Source organism: Aptenodytes patagonicus, chromosome 3, assembly GCF_965638725.1.
Source record: "Aptenodytes patagonicus chromosome 3, bAptPat1.pri.cur, whole genome shotgun sequence".
In the NCBI taxonomy this organism is placed as follows: Eukaryota; Metazoa; Chordata; class Aves; order Sphenisciformes; family Spheniscidae; genus Aptenodytes; species Aptenodytes patagonicus.
Genome location: NC_134951.1, coordinates 70,858,245 through 70,879,548, shown reverse-complemented (window position 1 = coordinate 70,879,548; position 21,304 = coordinate 70,858,245). Strand labels below are relative to the sequence as shown.

Genomic DNA, 21,304 nt, shown 5'->3' with positions numbered 1-21,304 from the left:
TCTGTCTCTTTTGTTTCCACAGGAAACCAATCTTTTTTTTTTTCTTTGTTAACACTGCTTCTGTTAAATGCTTTGTCCTTTTGGTGTCTGTTGAAGGGTTTCACAAAAAAATATAAAAGAACAGAATGCATACTGTTTATAAATACAAATTATCACCTCCGGCTTTTTTTGTGTGAAATTAAGTAACTTAATTGGGGCAAGCCGTATGTAAAGTAATTCCCTGCACTGACAAAAATACATTGTCACTATATATCTGAAGTTTTGGTGTTTTGGGTTTTTTTTAAGCTTAAAACTCAAAGTATTTTAAAATAATGATCAAGGAATGCAGGTAGTTGGTCACATTCTCAGCTGAGGTCCATCAGTGAAGCATCAGTAACTGCTTTGGGAAAGCTTTACTCTTCTGTCTTAGTGTCTAGACCTTCTGCCTAGAGCCTGATTGTATGTATTTAATTCAGATTAAGTTTGAAACACTTCACCAGTTTTCATATACACATCTTTAATATTTGGTGTACGGTAAGTGGAACTCTCTTACATTTCCTGTAATACACACTCGACACTAGACAGTAGTATTAAAGCTGAATACAGTGTGTAAGCTGAATTAGATTGAATAATCATTTTCTTTCTCTACTTATATTAAAATTATTTTCTACTTTAGTGGGAGTTTTGCAAAAGTGAAGGTCACAGAATATATCCAAAATACAGTTGTGATTCTGTTTTAATTTTATACTTCTCATATATTTGTACATTAACATCATCAGTTTGGGGCCAAAATTGTTAGTGCACTGAGCTGGAAATAATGTATATCTTAACTCTTTAGTGCTTGTGTGTATTAACAAAGATAATAGCTTTATTGGGTATTAAACTGTTTATCTAGACTTAACAGACATAGATAATTGATAGAAGTGACTCTTAGAGGGTGTCTTTCCCTCTTTCCTCTTAGGGTTGTGATATTTTGTCTTTTCAGTAAGATGGGATTAGAAAGGGGCATTTTCGTCTCAACCAGTATGACTTTTCCAGTCATGGGGCCTGTAGGCCTGTGTTCAAAACTAACTTAAGTTTCTTTATTGTTTTTTTTATGTTGACTGTACAAACAATGTGAAGGCACATGGCCAAGTGTTAACGGACAATATGGTGAGACTGAAGAACAGGACTGTCTTAAAATCTTTCCTGTATCTGAAGTAGTGCATGAAAGGTCTGAGTATAGCAAAATGTGGTCTTCACATACTATTTGAAATTTCTTGAAGAGGTGAGGAGAAGAGATAATAACGTATTCTTTTTTCCCCTAGGCCCAGAAATCTCAAATCTACAAGACCAAATAAAAAAAACCATTCCCCCCACTCCTTTACACCATCTCTTGGTGACAGTTAAAGCCCTATCTGGGACCTGGCTGCAAGCTCTCATCTTGTTTGGAACCACTCTCAGAAAAAAAGGAAAAAAGAAAAGAACAAGGAGTTCTTTCATGTGAAACAGACAAGGCTGCTGTGACCTTGCTAACTGTTCATATTCCCTGGGTAGCAGAGACACTTAAATGGTGACTTGTGTGAAGACAGACACGGTTATTTTTCTCTTCAAGGGTATGACACAGTGAAACGTATCACCAATCAAGTAAGAGTGCAGGCACCTTGTAAACACTCAGACCACAGTATACCCTACAAAGTAGTATCCATTGTTCTGGATGTAGTAGAACCATAGGACAGGAGTCTACAAAGTAAGTGAAGTTTGAGGAAAATGGCCTGTGAATTTAATCTAAACTTCCTTAAGGAATTGGAACGAGAGGCTGTTCTGGAAGTCCTGTACCGTGACCAGATGGTGAGAAAAACAGAAGAGGAAAGAATAAGGTATCTGCCATTCCCCTATTCCTGTATTTCTGTTATTTTTTCTCAGAAGTACTCTTCTTCCACTTTGCTGTCCTTCCAAATGTATTCCATTGTATTACTTGTTGTTAGCTAATGCCTTTTTATTCTTTGGGAAAACTAAGGGTTATACAGAGCCTCTTGAATTTACCATACTATTGACTACTCTACAGTAAAGATGAGCAAATACTGTTCAGTGAATAATCTACTTGATGAATTTTACTTCTAGCCTTCATAGAAAGTTCAGTTGCTGCCTGTATTTTTTTCTATGAAGGCTTTATAGCATTCTCATCATGTTCCTATGTATGCCTATATAGTCCTGGTAACACAGAACACGTTCAGATCTTTGGCTGGCTTATTTAACTTTGTTGTGTCAAGGCTGGAGTTAAGAATCATTGGATACGTGCTCATTGTGCTGAATCCATTACTGTCCCTTCTCACGTACAACACAAGCAAGCGTACCACACTGTCTCGGAGGTTGTTACTAGTGTCAATAGGTGTCACTGTCAGGAAAAGGATTCTATTTAATTATTTCACACTATGCAAGTATCTCTGTCGTGAAGGATAAGGGATAATCCTCCAGCATTTTATTTGCTTTATATCAGGGCTAGGGCAAAGATTTCCTTGCAGCTTGTTCCCTGCTTTGTCACATTGCATCCCCATGTAAAATAGGGTATTTTTGTTGCTGTTAGAAATTTGTAGTCTCTTAAATGCAGAAACTTGAAGTTTGTTTACAGCAAACATTTATGTAAGTATTACTGGACATATTAAATGATTGTGAAAAAAAAGTAAAGGGTTATAAAGAAAGTCTGAATTGGTTAGAAAATCCCTGACAACTGTTGATGATGTAGCTAACAAAAACGTAGGTCTTGATTATTGGTACATGTAATGGAAGCAAAGTTAATGAAAGGGAGAGGTTTCAATATTTTGGTCTGATGTGTTTTTTATTTAACTTTCAGATGATGCATTTGTTATGATTTTTTTTACTTGATAGAAGATTTGATTCTTGGATAAATATGATAAAAACTATCATCAAATGAAAGGGAGCACCAGTTTTTGTATGTGAATACATAATCACTTGCATACACAATTTCGGTGCCGTGCCCTGAGCATGCATAACTGACACGAACAGAACCCCATTTATACTAGACTATTACTCTGTTTGTATGCACAGTTGTGGTTCCATATACAGTCACAGTGCAAAAATGCTGTGTGTAGACGCCTTCAGACAGTGCTCAATTGAGGTCAAACTTGAGGGCATATCTCCCACTAGTAACGATATTGCACAACCAGGGTGTTAGCTGGAGACTTACTGTGGGGGTTTTGGTCTATTTAATTTTTTATAATTTTTTTTCTTTTTTTACCTGGGGGATTAGGAAACTGAAACTGCAGCTGCAGCAGCTTCGGTGGAAAGGGGCAAGAAGCATAAGCCATGAATACCAGGAGAGATCTTGCGCTCGCTGTCAGAAATCGCTTGGGTTATTGATGAACAGAGGTGCAGTATGCAACGGGTGCAGTCATCGAGTGTGCTCTGAATGCCGTGTCTGCCTGAATCCCTGCCTTTGGAAATGCACCGTCTGTTACGCTCATGGGTAAGGAATGTTACTGGTTTGGATAGGTGCCGGGTTACACTGGTTATCCAGTGGATGCACACTAGTTTTGTGTGTATCTGTTGCTTTAAACAATTAATGAAACAAAGCTTCTGGCGGAATGAAAATGTTGGATGAAGTCCTGGTAGCAATGAAATCGATGGGAATTTTGCGTTACACTTCATGTAGTCAGGATTTCCCTTCCGGTATTTAGCAAAATGGATCCTCAAGGTTGGCCAGAGGTAGTGTGGCAAAGATGGTGACAGCAAAGCATAGGAACAGTCGTTAGTTTCTGAACTGTAGATAGAAGTCCTGCCCCTGACTCAATACTGAACCAGTGCATCCTAACAAGTTGCTGAAGGTGCTGTGTTTTGGTGTAGTATAGCCAATTTCTTGACAATTTCCTAATCATTTTTTTTTGGCCTCATACTACAGGAATGGGGAACCTGGACTGATGAATAATGTGAAGTCATATTTTATATAAATTTAAAAAGCAAAAAGCATTAATAACATTATCAGGAACTGTTTAAATGTGGTCAGAAATACAAATTTATTTACTTTGAATTAGTTGTTTTTTCTTTTACTGTGTCACCTTGCTTTTGTTCTCTAGGAAACAGGAAACAATCTTTCTTGTACTGATTGGTACAATTTTTATATCAAAATACTCCATCGTAGTCCCTCCTATTCATCAGAATCTTTCTAAACCAAATGGTTTAGCTATATTTCCACCTTTGATGAAAAAATAATAGTATGTAGACAAAGAAAGATAAGTTTGAAAATGAATCAACAGCTGTGCTGGATGACATATATCCCTGTACAAAGGGTGAGGATTTGGATGAAATTTTACTTTATGCCAACACAAGATTAATGCAGCACTTTACTCCCTCTTAAGATGCCAAACTGAGATTTAAATAATGCCTGAGAAATGTAAGGCAAGGTATTGGTCTTAAGGTAAATGAATTTCTACTACTAGCTTGAAGTAATTTTCTGTAGTTTGGAAAAGACTATAAACTATCACTAAAAATACGTTCTCTGAATCCTCAGTTTATTTTGCAATTTATACATAAAATAGGCAGATTAGCTCCATCTATATTTGATACAAAGCAGTTACTAAATTTTGATGCATATATTTCACTATCTGTGCTTCATGCTATAAGTACTAAAAGGAAAGGTTAAAAAGTTAAAAACTTTCCATATCCTCCTCTAGATACCTCCCTCCACTTTCTTTTCTTTTAAATTGGTTTCTAGTTATTTGGTGGCCGCAGTAGAAATCCCCTATAGAGAGTAGCTAGTTGTTAAGCTGCCTTGTATAGTGCTGCACACCCTTAATTATTTCATAAGCTTGTCCAGATATTTAATGGTAAAACCAGGAAAGCATTATTTAAATGAAATAAAAGACATTTTTACTTTTTCTTGAGGAAATTACTTTTTTTGTCTTGCTAATATAGAGGAATTCTTCAGCTGTTATTGAAATTCTCTTTATAGCAGAGAAACAGCACATTTGATCTTGTTTAGTCACAATGCAAAGTCCATTAAAATCGGTCAGACTTCTTCCATTGCCTTCAGTGAGCTTTACATCAAGGCTGCAAATCTCAAGAAGGGTAGGGAGTGCAGCAGTGTGGTAAATGCTACTCAGTGCCTTTTGTGTACCCTGGTGAGGGAAAAATAGGGTGACTAAGAAATGTAAGAGCTGATTTTCAAGTCCTGAGCAACTGTAATTTTGAGTCTTGGTTACCACTAGAGTACATTTTCCTGAAAAAAACATTATCAGCAGCAGCGCTACTGAGATTCTCTCCTAGACACTAGGGTTCTGTTTGTAATGAAGATGCTTAAAGACCTCAGTGGAAGAGCATGCAGGGATAGGTGAATGTTCATTGTTTACAAAATAAGAAATTTAAAAAGCCTTGTGGACTGACAAAGTTTGTATCTTTCACCTGGAAGAGGCATCTCTTATGTAAACGGAGTTGGTATAGTGTGTTTTTTAAAGGAATCATGTCTTGTAGGAGTCTAGAAAGACATTTGCTTTGAAGGAGGTTAGTCTATTTTACCTGACAAGGATAGTTCTTTATCAGCTTCGTTGTCACACTTTTGGTCATAGCTTACACTCTTTAGTCTAAAAAAAAAAAAAAAAAAAAAAGGAATATTTCCAGATCTGTTTTCATCCTGTGAGTGGTCTAATCATCACGTGAGCCTGTGCAGAACTGGAGATTAAACTCTGGGAAGATAACCATGGGTAGTGGGAGGAACATTAAAGGAAGGCTGGAGATGAGAATCGAGGCACTACCTATGCAGAGCCCTTGAAGATCTAGTGCAACCAGAGATTTCAGACATTAATAGATCTCCATCCAAAATAAATAAGTATCCTGTCTCAAAGTTATTTTAACCTAATTTTCAAAGTCATCTGTGTTCAGTTACGCACAAGGATCTATGGTTAGGCATGTAAATAAATAGTACAACCTACACAGGTAGTGAATTTTTTGAATATTCTGCATTGCTACTTACAAAGGTATATTTTAAATGCCTAAAATGCCTTAAAATTAAGCCACAGAAAGAACTAACAGCATCCTATCTGTAGTTTGTCTATTTTAACATAGAGTAAGGTGAGGTGTGAAATGGCAGACCCAGGGGTTTTGTTGCCTGGCCTTTGGTGGATATCAGTATAGCTCTCGTGTTTAGAGATTTTGTTTTCTTAAGGAGGCAAGCCCTACATGAATTTACTGTCTGTATGTTGTCGCCAATTTCAAGGAAGTTTGGCAGACGGAATGATAATAAAGAGACTAATTTTGTAGAGGAAAATGAACTACTGGGTAGAGAAGAAAGTTTAGCAGTGCCTGCACTGAGGAAACTTTTGCAGTGGGACTTCATCCTGTAATAAGCATCAGAAAATCCACAAGGAAGAGAGATATTATATATGCCCTAAAAATCAGTAGGACAACTAGATGAGAATTTGGAACCTGAAGACTCCAGAGAATCCTCTCTTCAGTTAAAGAATTTTTCGCCTCCTTAAAAATGGATGAGTTCAGAGCGCAGACTTCATCTAATTCAGTTGGAGACAACAAAATGCAAGAGTCAAATCTGCTGAAAATCTGCTCTTGACAGAGATATTTAGTCTGATATAATTTTATACTTGTTAATCACTACTTTTCTCATCCTGTGATCCTGGTGCCTGTGTATGACATGGACATCATTGATGTTAGCTTCCACAAAATGGAGAGAGATGGACCATGAAGCCATCGCACCGTCAGGCTTGTGGAGCTCAGTGCTCCCTGGTAGCCATCCCAAGCTCTGCTTGGGAGCATGTCCTCTATCACTGACTTTCCCTGCTCCTCAGACTAGGCTGCAGCTGTAAGCAAAGGTGTCAGCACAAGTGCCTGGGGCTGTTATGCAGCTTGTTGGTTGTATAGACTGGAGTGGACCCAGGACTCCTGGCTTCGGAGCAATGCCTAGAGCAGTATGTATTGCTTTCCATGGGCAGTCCTGCATAGCAAAAAGGACAGAAAAAAAATGGAGGGGAGGAATCCTTTGTTTGCGGACCCACAGCAAAATCAGTCAATGGAGTGAGCAGTCAGGAAATTCTGGTTTTATGGTAGGATTAAGAAGGATTGTTGGACTGTTAAATGGTTATCAAACATTTGAATAAATGCACTTTGGAAAATGTTGATTCAAATGTCTTTTGCTTGTTTTTCAGAGATGTGAAAGTAAAGACTGGTGAATGGTTCTTTGAGGAACGAGCAAAGAAATATCCAGGTGAAGGTAATTGCTGGAACAGACCATAAACTGCTGTGTAATGTGTAGTCCTCATCTAAGTGAAACACAGAATGTGGTCTGCCACTGTATTTAATGTTTCTTCCACTTGGTTAGAGATTAGTCAGAAATTATCATGCAGTGCGTCTGTCTATGCACTAAATAAAACATGAATACAAACTAGCAGAATGCATTTAAAAGTATAATTTATATTGTATGAGTAATAAGAATAAGAAAATTGCTGGCCATATCCATTTGAATTAATGAGCGTGTAAGGCTTCCAAGAAATACAATTACATGAAATAAATATGTTAAAATATATGTGCAGGAAGGAAATGATCTTGCATCCATTGTCTGTCAAAGTTAAAACTTCAATTGTTTTCACTGAGAAAGTTCTAAAGCTTAAAGAAATGACAGAATGGAATAAAGAAAAACATGTATAGCTATAAATCAACAGAGAGCTAAATGCTTACTGTTTCTTCACTTTCAGCTAGCTGCGCCATTGCCTTGTGTTCAGTCTTTTCATTGCAATTAAAAATACAAAGCCCTAAAAGAAATTGCAGAGGATGTGGATGGATTGCCCTATGGGGTATGTGTTTCACCAGTGAAGGGGCTGTTAGTCTTCGTTTTCACCTACAATGACTAATAAGGTGGAGAGGATTTCCTTCCTCTTTCCCTTGAAGCACCGCTTCAGATAGGCAACTATTTCACTTTGTGCCTGACTGTAGCTAAATGTTAGTTTTGTTTCCAGTATCTGCATGGTATCTAGATTTAAGAATAGCTGGTAAAAAGGAAAGCACTGGAGCTTAAATATCTCTTGGGGAAACTTGAATAGGAAGAAGTTTATAAATGGAAGAACGTAATTGGGCAAATTTTGGGTAGTACGTATTCACGGAAGACAGCAGGTAGCATGTTAAGAAACTGAACTACAGTTCCTGCTAAAACAATTCATTTAAAATTTGAAAGATTTCACTGAATTCCATTCTAGCTAACACAATTTCTGATTAAAGTATTAGTTGACTGATCTTTTAAAGCACAGTTGTATCCCATAACCGTTGTTAGTAATTTTCCTTCATATTCTTTTCAGCAAGTCTAAAGCCAGAAATTTTAACAATCTCTCTCAGTTACTGGAAAATGCTATGTTGTTCTCAGACACTGAATCTGATATTGCAAGATACTGACTGTCCCTCTTTCCAGTAAAATAAATGAGTTCTCGCCTTGCATTATCAAAGCTTTGTGGGTGCTTGAAGCATTTTGCTTAGTTAGTCTAATAGTAATACTGTTGAAGTCACAAAGATCTAAGTATATATAGAAGATAAGCTGCAGGGAGAAATATGTTTTGTTTAATTCCTTTGATTAGACCAACTGACATAATTAAAGGGGTTAAAAAATGGCAAACTCTTGAAACAGCAGCCGTAGTAGTTACCTATCCTTCAAGCCTGGAGAGACAGTGCCCTCCTCTGGTTTAAAAATATAACACAAGTGAAGTATTCATTGTAAAATAAGTTTAACTGAAAAAATACATGTTACAGTGAAGTTTTCTCATGTTGCAGAGTAAAAAAAAAAGTTACATCAGTATGCTTTTTATTAATTTTGTGTGGTTTCTACCTAAAGAATAAAAATCATATTTTCATAAAAGTGGTAGATTGCCTTACTGACTAATAAATTAAAAATCTAAGAAATCATTTAATGCTGCAATAAATCAAGATACCAGATATTACTTATTAATAACAGAGCATTAAGTCTGGAGTTCTGATTTAAATTTGTAACATCAATAAGTTGATTATTGTTTCTACCACCACCAAGGTCTGCTACTTATATGTAAGTAATATGTTATAATTAATGACATCTTCAGCAAAGTATAGATCACATGCTACTTTCTGTATTAGGAATGATTAGTGACTAAAGCCACTCCAGATATTTTCAGTTGGCCATTTGTTACATGCATTTAGCCCTTCTTTCTGTTGGCAGTCACTCAGGAGCAAACTACATTTTTATGAGTCTTCATTGTTCGAGCACTTGCTCCTTGGTGTTCTTTACGTCATGTGGCTGCTCACCTGAGGAACGTGACATGGTTGCTATTTCCCCACAGGGGTGGCCTTAGCAAAGGGTTTTGCTCATGTTTGTGAGCTAGTCATGCATTTTCGTGATTGTTCAGCTCTCTAGTAGGAAAAGTGAAAAGAATTTTTCATAAGATGCAAGAGATGGCCTTGTGCCTACTCTTGTACACATTTTCAAGCTTTCCATAGCGTTTGAGTTTTATGGTTGCAGTGTGCTTTAGTGCAGTGGACCCACCTCCTGGACCTCAGGAGGCTGAGAGCACTTAGCAACCTGTAGGAATAGGCCTGTTAGCATCCCTACATGATTGTCCTCAGCATTTGTGAAGAGCTGGTCTGAACGTGTCACCTGCAAGAGGTGAAGGTGAAATCATGATAAGAGTTTCTGATACAGGAGGAACTTGCGTGTTGCTTGGCATGTATGCTGATACATCAGGTGGGCGTTGATTTCACTCCTGACTTGCATGTTCATAAGCTTCTGTAATGCAGGCCAGTTCCTAAAAAGGCATTGATTTTAAAAAGTATTATACAGGTGTTAGTAACTGCTGTTGTTGCTAAACGACCTTTGGGTGTTTTTTTTTCTCCTACACAGGCAGACATGAAACAGTTGGTGCAAAGCTCTTGAAATCTTATCAGAAACTGAGGTAAGACTCATAAAAGGACTAATGGTCCTAGGACACTGAGAATTTGTATAGGCGATATATTGTATGTTATAAACCAGCCAGCAGTTTGTATTTTTTAATTATGAAAAATAAATTTTAATACTTTTGGAGTATAAATGATAAAAGCATAGAAAGATTACCATTTTTATCTGTCAGCAACCCATAGAAAGGGTCTCAAGTACAAAAGAGTACTATGTTTAGAGTAATAGTTTATTTACTTGAAATGAAGGGACGTGCAGTATTTTTGTTATATCTGCTTATATTTTTTGCATACCTGTTTACACCATTATCTTCCAAATTTACACACTACTTTTGAATGATCAAAGATGAAAATTATTTACTAGGTATAATAGCAATAGCATCATTATTTGCTCAATGGGAGGTAGTGCTGATTTGATAGCTTTAGACTTAAGAGTAGACAAGAAGCTTTGTATTCAGTAAGGCGCGTCCACTTACCAAAACTTAAAACAAGTGAAAAATCCAGTTTACACTGAATAAATACTTTGACTTGAGGCCTAAGCATGACCATACTTGTTATTACCAGTGATATATAATGAAATAACAGTCTACTTAAACTACATTGTATAAAAGAAACCTTCTTCCTTAAAAAAAAAAAAAAGTAAAATAAGATACAAAGAGATGGCCTCAATTTTATGATAATTATCTGTCAAGGCATAGCTGCAGAAGACAGAAACTTATAGTCAGCTAGATATGATCCTAACCAGGGCTGCATAAGGACTTGCTTTTACCTAGATGTGGTAAAAGTAAAAGAGAATCAAAAAGGAAGTTCACCGGCTGCCTTTAGGGTCTGTGATTGTGCCATGATAACAGATGCAGTCAGATACCAGATTTTTTTTCGCAGACCTGGGCTATTTACAACAGGTGAAATGACTCGAATGCTGTAAAGGGACTCTAACAGCTCTGGGCCCAGGCAAGGAAGGATCCTTTTAGTATTGTAAATAAAGATGACTGTTTTCTGCAAACATCTCTGAAACAGAGATGGGGTGCATTACACAGGAATTATGTTTTAACATTCAGGACACAGACTGTAATACTACCAACTGTATAGAAGCCTAGGAAGCCTGTCCTAAATTAGGTCTTCCTGATTGTCTTAAATTAATAATTCTGCCTAGAGCAGCCCAAGATTGATACAAAGGTAGTCCTAACTCTTACAAACAGGCAATAAGCCTGTGCTGCAACTCTTAAAGACACAGGATCTCAGCCCAGATCTTTAGATTGCAGGAAAGACAGATAATAAAGATACTGTGCATGAATGTGGTTTATTTATCCATCTATTAGCATAATATATTAATTGTTGCACTGTTTATTGTCTCTTAAATTTCTAGTAAAATTTCTGTCGTACCTCCAACTCCACCTCCTTTCACAGAATCCACAGCAGGAAGCAACGTGATGGTAAATGTACATATCTGCAAAATATACATATACATACATCTCTTAGGGTGTCATTCATATGAAGAGGCCAGCCACAGAAGTGCAGTAAATAGCAACTGCTGTAGCATCATATTGCAGTATAAATGCTGCCTTATGTTCCTTTGTCATTTTTTTTTATGCTGCATTGGTAGTAGGAGAGAAAGGTCAGAGTCTATCATGAGGGATGTTTTCAATTAGTTTTCAGTTTTTGAGGGAAGTCATTAACCCTCTCTACTTGGCACTAGAATACGGCACCTGGTTTTTGGTGCCTTACTACAGGAAGACTGAGATCTCCTGAGCTCCCCTCCAGCCTGAAGGATCCCACGATCCTATGATATTCAATAGTGATTTCTAAAGCGATCATTCCATATGTTACTTTCATTACTGAGTGAAAAACAGTGAATTTTATGGTTGTCTTTGCAATACAGTTTCTAGTAGACAGAATAGTAGGACATGGCTCAGAACTCATTGAAATTGCACTAAATTACTATTTCAGTTCATTTTGAACTGGGTCCTGAGGCCCTGGTTTTGAAGCCCATTGCAATTCTGTAAACATTCTAATATGTGCTTACCTGGAGTTTGATGAAAACTCTTTGATTCAGAGGCACAGGAGCATGTGTAATAGATAGGACTTTCCTACTTGAAGTATCAAGTACATTACAACAAATCAGTGATGTAATTAGTTGTATATATGAAATTGCTATGTGATCTTCCTACAAGGAGTTCCACTTATATATCAAAGAGTATGGAACTGAAAAGATTATTTTCCATCTTCATACGTTAGTGTGACAGTTTTCAACCATGTCAGTGTATGTCCTCAGATGTATTTGTCTACAGAAGTGAGCAAAGGGCTGCAGCCTTACCATCTGATTGTTACGTGGTCTGTAGATATGTGATCATGGAAACGTTAAAACAGCAAATATTTTGTGTTTTCTTACTCTTGGCATCTCCCATTTGCAGGAACTCACACAGTCTAAAAGTTTTAATAAATCTGTGGAGAACTTGTTTTTGTCTCTCACAACACATATAAAAAGTAAGTAGCTTTCACTGCTTTGTCATTCTAGAGTAATGTAGTCAAATGTTTCAGTATTTTTGCCAAAGTATTGGCCAAAAAATAGTTATAAACAAAGGGTATTGAGTAATGGCTGAAATGACTAATGCCAAGATTGAGCCAACCTGAAAAATAATACAGTAAGTCTAATTCTCCTTCAGTATTCTGCTAGTTGTTTAACAACCTGATGATACCAACCCAGAATGCCTTTCTTGTAAAGATGTGAAAAGACTGTATAATGTTATTTTTAAGTTTACTGGGTGTTCAGATGCAGTATATTTAACTCACGTTAGCACAGCGTAATAACCACTTTCTACTGTAGTGATCTTCGTGTTATCTAGTTGACTGAACCCAAACTGACCCCGTCAAAGAATCTATCATGTAATGGAAGCAGAGGTTAATATTTTCATTCACTGACAGTCTTCAAGAGGACTTCCTTCCTCTTTCTCAGTCTGTCTAGTTGTGTGGTTTTTTTCAGTGCATACTTCTAAGAGCCAGCCAGTCCTAACAACTCTTCTTTCATTCTGATACTTTTGGTTCCTTCCATTCACTTATGCTGCCTGCTGTTCTTTAGGGTGCAGACTGTGTATGTGCCTCTAAGGCTAACTACACTGAGGACAGCCAGCCTTTGTGAAGAACAAATTAAAGCGTCAGTGACCAGAGGAAAACAACTTCTGAGCCTTATGAAGATTACAGGGGCTTGCAGATTTGCATGTATTTGAACGAACCTTAGTGTTTTCTAACTAGCTTCATCTTAGACAACTGCAAATGTGAGATTAGACCTGAATAAATTTGGCTTTCGTGCCTTTCTGCCTTTCCCCCTAACTCCTGTCTTAGCTCTTGTTTGGTCTTTCCTCTAACTTCTTCCACCCATCCTAAAGGCCTGTTCTCCTTTAACTACACAAATTTAATGTTGTGTCTGTGTGAACACATGTTAAAGCTATGCAGAGACACAATGGCTGTCTCCTCTGAACAGAAGTGTACTGTAGGGTGGCGTAGGATACTTTGTTACTGGAAGCAGATAGCTGAGGCAGCACAGAATTGGATGCAAAGTAATTTTTTCTGCTTTCTGATAGTTTGAAGCCTGGTCATATCCCACAGTTACTGGTAAAGACTGTCAGGACTGCAGCAAGCTAATTTAATAATTCACTGCTACCAAAAGGAAGGTCCCACTCCTCCCACGTCTTTCTTCTCTCTCTGTTTCTGGCCTTATGCTGCCATCACTTAACTTGAATTAGCGCCAGTGTTTCTGGACCCCTCTGGAAACTGATTTAGCTAATTAAAAGGGCAGAACATTAACCCTGACAAAACACATAGGTACTTTTCTGCTGGTTTAGTGAGTTAAATAGGCTCAAGGTAGGGTATGTATGTTGGAGCCTGCACAACAGAGGGTGCTGGGCCGTGCGGCCAGGGGCCAGGGTTTGAGGAGGGAAGAGCAGTGGTTGCAGAGAGGATGGCAGCAAGTTGTTAGCTCAGTTCAGCTGTATGTGAAACCCCACTCAGTTACTATCATCATCCTCAGTTAGGACAGAACATTTTAATTAGTGAGGAAATAACAGGCTGTTGCAATCACTGAAGTCAGTAATTAAAAAGCATAGGAAGTCTTACAGAGAGAGAGAGGCTTGGGCTTCTTGACCTAAGAAAACAGCTCTTGCAGTCAATATGGCCTCTTAATGAAACCTGGTACTGTGCTGATAGATGCTTTCAGTCACGAGTGTCTAAAGTTAGTACTCTATATCTTATCTAGATAAAAATGTCCTGGTTTGCAGAGGTATTTAATACACCCAGCTCTTGTGTATTGCAGTAAATAAACCTGGAGAACCTTGTTATGCCTCTGATTCTATCACTGGAGCCAGTGTGTGTGCATGTCTGAGAGCAGCGGGGAAAAAAGGATTAGCATGTGCAGCACAATGCCGCCGTCGTACAGTCTGCTCTTTATGCTGTTACCTCCTGTTCCAGCATGGTTTGGCAGCAACAGGAGATGATATAATCCAATGGTTGCCATTTGGTGAATATAAGATGAGTTGCTGGTTGTAGTTTTATTTTCAGTGCAAAATCACCCTTGGCACTAGAGTTAGTGTCCGTCGTACTGACCATTTGGATAGAGAAGCCAAAGGAGGAATAGATATGAAAACTGAACAATCATTTTTTTCTCACAGTAACCTGTTCTGTAACCTATTCATTTTAAGAGAGAGTTAGGCAAGCTTGTGTTTCTGCTTCTACTGCTGGTCAAGCTACTCAGATTTTATCTACTCCATTAGATCTCTCACTCCAGTCTCTTATGATCTCTGATTTCACTGTGTATTTTAAAAACCTGGTTTCATTTACAGTCAAAGATGACTTAACTGAGCCTGCCTATGAATATGTCACGTGATGCCTTAATGGTGTACACAGAGTACAGTAAACATCTGAGGACTGATTGCTGCTAAGAACAAAACTAATGCAAAATGGCTTTAAAAATCACGCTTAAGAATGCCATTGTTTTTGAATACCATAATGACATATTGTCTGCTGTCTGAGGTTCCTCCATAGAGGCTCACGTTGTGAGAGAAGTATTTATTTCTTCTGTATGAATTAAACATATGATAGCTGTTTCATGTACCACTTATAAGTTATTAATTCTTCATGAGAGACTATCTGGGATTTACAACAAAGTCTGCTGCTAAACCTGCTAGTTTTCAACTTCAGAAATCACGGATGAGTGCTGCCCTTCCCTTTAAGTGAAGTTCTGACTGTACCCTGAGGAATAAGAAGCAAAAAGTGGTGCACTAAATGTTCAATTGTCCTATAGATTTATTTTACAATAAACTAGATGTTACTGAAGTGCTAATTCAGTAAGGTACTTAAGTATGGACACAAGCTTATCCATATGAGTAATGTTACTGAAGTCAATGAGGTCTATGCATGTTCTTAAAATTATATGTGGTTTGGGACCAAAGGATGTAATATCTCTCCTTTCATCCATATTTTGGTTAAATTTCTAAATATTTTCCAATATGCTCTGCTTTCTAATTTCCATTGTCATGTCGCTTTATGTTGTTATAATGATCTTGCTTTTATCCTGAACCAAACCAAACTGCTTTACAAATCAAACATATATAGGGACTGTAGTAGCTACTTCTGCAAGGAAACTGTACTTGATAGCATACAACAATTCCTTGCAGCAGCTATAATGATAGGAAGCAAGGAGTATAATTTCCAGTTGAAACAGCAGGAAAGATTTAGGTAGGCAAAATATAATTATACAAAATGGGACAAGCACTTGCCTTCCCATCTGTTTCTGACTCTTAGGAGATCAATACTAAAATTGCAGGATGAAAGTTTGAAAGCTACAGAATTAGCCTATAAATCTACAGGATTGCTTGCAATGTTTGTCATAGTGACTTCTCTTTATTTTCACTTCAGAAATCTCTAAGTCCCAGAATGATATGGCTGACAGACGTCTCCTAACCACAGATTATGGGCAGAACATGGAAAGAAGGAAGCAAAGAAGGAGCCAGTCTGACACTGCCATCAACATTACAAGCAGGGTATCCGTATTACTATACACAGTCTCTAACTGTAAGGGCTGTTTCAGGAATGGAATATATTTGTAAGAATAATGACTTAGACAGTGGAATTTTACTTTTATTATACGAGCAGGGCTTAGCTGATGTTCACTGACAGTGGCCAGAACTCTGATTCTTCACAAGGTTTTTGACTGAGTCTACACACTTGATCTCAGCCCAGAGCTGAAATGTTAGACTGAGATTTTACAAAGACCCTCACACAGGTAGGGAGAGGATGGGTCATTTTGCTCTCAGGTGCTCACAGACTCTCTTGAGGGTGATTGATGTCTGCTCTGTGTGATTGTTGGGCTGCAGGGAGGTGCTCTGTCTCTTGTCCTCCTCTTGCCCCTCTTACTGCTGAACAGGACCAAGCTATGACCGTGCAAAACCCATCCTGACACTTTCTGAGCACTTTTTAATTCGGCAAGGAGAAAATGTTGACTGTTGTTAGTTGTTGGGCAACTTCCCTTTTCCTTTTGCTTTGGTTACAATCTCTAGCTTTCAGTGTTTTCTTGAGAAGTTTGAGAAAAATCCAGTCATCTGTTTTTCCACAAATTGTGCAGGGCTGAAGGTGATGTCATATATCTGCTTTAAAGTTACACTGAAGATTTTGTTTTGTACACTTTCAGCTCTCAAGTGACTGAACTTTGTCCATATTCAATTTTCCACATAGTGGGTACTTACTGAATCGCCTTGTTCGTCTGAATGAGGTAAATGCGGTCTGCTAAGTGCCTGAATTAAATGCTGAGAAAAGGACCAGACCTCATGGCAACTATTACTCACAGCTACCTTGGTGCACACTTTTCACTTTCCTCTGAAGTGTTAGGTGTTGATAAATGGAAGAGACAGGATGTCAGACCACATGGACTAGTGGTTTGAATTGGCCTAGCAAGGTCTGTGAACTCTGCAAAATTAGTTCTGGTATTTTTGTATGCAATTATATTATAAACAAAATTGGCAACAATTCTTAACTACCCGAGTGCTGCTTTCATTGTGGCAAGCCACACTTCAGTGTTACTTTATTCCACTGGCAGAGCACTGCTCTTTAATGCATCAAAAACCATCAGAGTTGGAGATAATATAAACTCAAACTATGCTTCATTGCATGCTGATCACACGCAGCCTGTCATGTGTAAAAGATGCATATGGATTCTTTGGCTTGAGAAATGTATTAGTAGGAGATTCCAAATTATTTGTGTGGGTTTTTAATTGCCCATTTAAAGATTTAGGACTTAACTTATGATGTCCACCCTTTGCATTACAGATTTTGAAAGATAGATTTCAATGTTGTTTGTGTGCCATAGCTCTATTTCTCTGAGTCAGGGAGCTTCTGTTTCATTCAAACCAGTTAGACTATATTTAAGGTACAATTTTAGTTTTGCTAGAATTACTGTTGATCTTTTTTTCTTGTGAATGTCGTCTTTGCCATTTAGGTTTTTTTAATATTGAAGGAAATTTCACTTGTCTGTCCCTGCACTTATAATATGGCTTTTTGTATCTTTACTGTGATTTTAAAAATTATTTTTAATCTCTGTCGATGGTACTATTGCATTATTCTTCCATTTATTTTTTTCTTTTCCATCTTTGTTTTCCTTTAATAAGGGTAGCTGTTTACATCCATACTAGAACTATGACTTAAGCTTAGGGACAGAACCTGTTTTAAATTACACTTGCAAAACCCCTTATTACTCAAATTTGTAACAAAATATGATGTAGAAATCTTACTTGTTGTTATTTCCACCCCAGAAAGAACTTTCATTTTCAGAGAATGAATTGAAACAGTATTTTTTTCCCCTAGAAAGTGTGCATTTTTCTCCTAGGAATGACTGGGAAGTAACAGCTGTAACTCTGCCATTTTGAATGTGCAGGGTATAAGACTGGAGCATCACTTCAGTCTCAAGAGCACTATCTGTTTCTTAAGTAAGTTTTCCAAATTTGTGATATGTTTGGAGCTTGATTCCTTCAGATTAAAGTTGAAAGAGATTATATTTAACTTCAGTAATAGTGAAAAAACAATCCAATGGCAAGAACTACCAGCCAGTGTAAAATCTGGATTTAGGAAGTTAATTGAATAGTGTTTTCTAGGACTTCTCGCCATCAGAATGTCTAAGTTCATTAAAGGAGCTGCAATTATACCTGCCTCACTGGGGGAACAAGCAGACGTGTGCAAGCTTTGGAGGCTGTGGTGCGTCGGTAGCTGTGGGTTACCCCTCCTGTGGCAGCGGATGCATGCTGCTGCAGGCATTAGAGCTGGGCTATGTGGGAGTCTTGCTTATGTGACCTGATGCTAAGTTTAGCACTGGTAGTTATGTTGCCTTGTCAATCACTTATATTCTGTTTAACACGATAGAGAAGTCTTTCTGATCCAAGTAGTAGCTAAAATTCAGTGTGTAGTAGGTTGTTTTGGTTAGCAAGTGAAATTGGTGGTGTTTCAGGTTTTTATAAAGCAGAAGACAGTTTCTCTGCTGAGAAATATGATATTTTGGTTTTGTTTGGGGTTTTTTTGAGACTATATTCTGAATGCCTTTTCTGCCTGTTTCCTTCTCACAAGGGAATTTAATGAATTCTTACATCTGTTCTTAAGGTAGGGCAGTTATTACACATAACAATTTCTGTGTGTTACAATAACAGCATACTGGTTTGGATTTTGCACGTCCTGTTTTTTCAAAAGTAATACGTTATCTCCTCCGTTGTCCTCATTCTTTAGTGCTTTCTGCTGATGGTGCAGGAGGGGTTCCCAGGTCTGTTGAATATATATGATCTGTTTTATTCTATGCAAAGAAGTCCCAATCCTTTTGTTGATTTGGTCACACTATATTCTTTCTAGTCTTTCAGGTAACCCCTGTTATACAATTTTTGTGAAGAAATTCTTTTCTTAGATCCTAACCCTGTAAAATTTCTTACCTCACTCTTTTCCTACCCATTGAACTGTGAACATACTCTTCATGGATTGTATTATCCAGGGGTAGTGGTGTGCCAGAATGAGCTAAAATCTATTTTCAGCATATTTCTAGCCATATGTATTAGTCTTTTGACACTTCATTCTATTAACTGTTCTAATTGGTAACAGAGGTGGCTGAAGGTAAATCTCAGGGAGTTTTGCTACTATATATCTTAATTTTCCACAAATTACCAGGGTTTTCATGGGAATATTGGAAAGGTGAATGGACTTAGCCAAAGCAAAGTCAAGAATACCACAGAAATTTAAACTTTTTCTATAATCAAAGCTAAATAAGAACTTGTGAGTCTGTCTGTATTTTCAACTCTCTTTCAACCTATATTCATTCTTGCATAGGTAGACATGGGTGTCATGCATATTGCAAAATACTATTTTTAATTTTTCTAATTTCCTGCAGGCAAGATTTATTTATTTTTTCTTGCAAAATTACTGTTTTGTTGAAGGCTAATAAGGCCTTTTATTAGTATATTGCTACTTTTGGTGTGTTATTAGTAGACTGTTGTTAGTAATTGCTGTGGTAGTGATCCTTAGATTAGGTGATGGTATGTTGATTTTAGAAAATTATGAATATAATGAATGTACTACTAGCTGGGATGAGAGTTGTAAATCAAGATTTAAATTACTACGTTGTCTTTGAAAGTGTGCCACCTGTTTGACATTGATCAGAGTGAATTGCAGCCATTTACTGAATTTTCTTCTGATAACATTCCTGAAGGAATCGGGGCATTTTTCTTAAATTAAAAAAAAATTACTTGCTGAATTTCTTACAGATGAAAAGTACACCCAGTCTTCAACTGCTCATCACTGGTGCCCAAAATGACAGTGAAATTCTGACCAAAAGGAATTGCAAGGAGGAGGAAGACATAACAACCAGTCCCACAAGCGATGCAGTTTTCTGTGATGGCAGAAAACATGTAAGTTGAAGGGTGAAGCACAACAGAACAGGTTCCTAATGGAGACAGATATAAAAGATAAGATCTTGTGCAAAATGTTGGTGTATTTTGGATTATATTACAAAATGAAGGAAGAATTTTACTTGAGTTTGTATCTGATGAAAGGCTGACTGCCTTTAGCGTGGTCCTCATAGTAACACTGTGAACTTTTCGCAGCATAAGCCCAATCAAATTAATAGTGGATAATTGATAGATGGATATACCCATTAATAATGAATAATTGATAGATCAGCTTCCTCTGAATTTTGCAAATGCAACTAACATTCTTCCCATTTTATATTAGGGATGGTATCATGAACATGGTTCTTTCTAACCTAGTAACTATCTTTTTCTCTTAAAACTTCATTCAGCTGAAGGGTTTTGTTATTCTGCAAGAACTGTGGTAATGGAAATGTCAGTGGAAATTCAAATGTCAGAATGTCAGTGAACGAAAAAGAAGCTGACAGCGACGGAAGCCAGGGGAGCAGTTCATAGGTTTAGGGGATGGCATTGAATCATCATCTGATGGATGGCATTTGAATACTGCAAATGAGAGAGAAGGAAGCCAGTTATAAATGAATTCAGCACGTGCTTTAAAGTCTCTATGATTAACTGTGGAGGCTAATTTCTATGTATTAGTGATGAGGTTAAGCAGGGTGAAGCATCCAAAGAATCCATGACTGATACTGTAAAGAAGGGAACTAAAATGACTTCTAGGGAATCAAAATTAAACCAGCCTGCTCACTTTGCAGATGAGGAAAAACACACACAAGGACCTTGGTGATCTCTCATAGTTTACTGCACTGTGGAGTCTGAGGTGTTAAACTGACAAATGGATAACAATTTTGGATGACATTTGTGATTCTAATGACAACCATTTGAACTGGGCTATAGACAGCCCAGGCTTAAAAGTGAAATATTTTCTACTGTCTTACAAAGGGGAAGGTCAAGTTCCATTGAACTTCCCTTTATGGGTAACTGTTGGATTTTGATTACCGCTCCATGAAAATATATCTTCCAAAATACCAGATGTCATTGATTCCAGTCATGCCAGCAGGAGTACAATACATGAAGTCATTGCTAAATCCCTGTTCACTGAACCAAAAGGATAAGTGATTACTACATTGAATGTATGTGACTCCTGATCAGGTGGTAGACATACATAGTGATGTTCAGTCCAAACATCTTTAATCAGAACACCTATCCAGCCTCTCTAAATAAATAAGAGGTTCTGTGGAATAAATATTAGGGACTTTTGCAGAACTTTTTTAGGACATATGAGCTAAGACAAAAATCTATTTGCATTCCTTCATCATGAAGGATTTTGGTGGAAATTAAGCATTTTCTGGTCAGATGAATAAAAATATGTCAGTGAGTGAGAGAGCAGAGCTGAGCAAAGCTGCAAGGGAGATTGATTACACTGATACACGTCTCATGGAGGGAGCAAGATTACATGCAACAAGCATCAGGTCAAAACA

General features: G+C 37.5%; 1 protein-coding gene across 1 annotated transcript in view; it reads left to right on the top strand.

Moving 5' to 3' along the window:
• SYTL3 (synaptotagmin like 3) overlaps positions 1–21,304 on the top strand; it is a 35,582-nt gene that overhangs the window by 2,756 nt on the left and 11,522 nt on the right. The window contains exons 2-9 of the mRNA XM_076333771.1: positions 1,287–1,838; positions 3,230–3,445; positions 7,131–7,195; positions 9,836–9,887; positions 11,252–11,318; positions 12,297–12,369; positions 15,793–15,917; positions 19,665–19,808. Of these exons, the coding sequence (XP_076189886.1) occupies positions 1,729–1,838; positions 3,230–3,445; positions 7,131–7,195; positions 9,836–9,887; positions 11,252–11,318; positions 12,297–12,369; positions 15,793–15,917; positions 19,665–19,808 (852 nt within the window). The 5' untranslated portion in view covers positions 1,287–1,728. The remainder of the gene's footprint in view (positions 1–1,286; positions 1,839–3,229; positions 3,446–7,130; positions 7,196–9,835; positions 9,888–11,251; positions 11,319–12,296; positions 12,370–15,792; positions 15,918–19,664; positions 19,809–21,304) is intronic.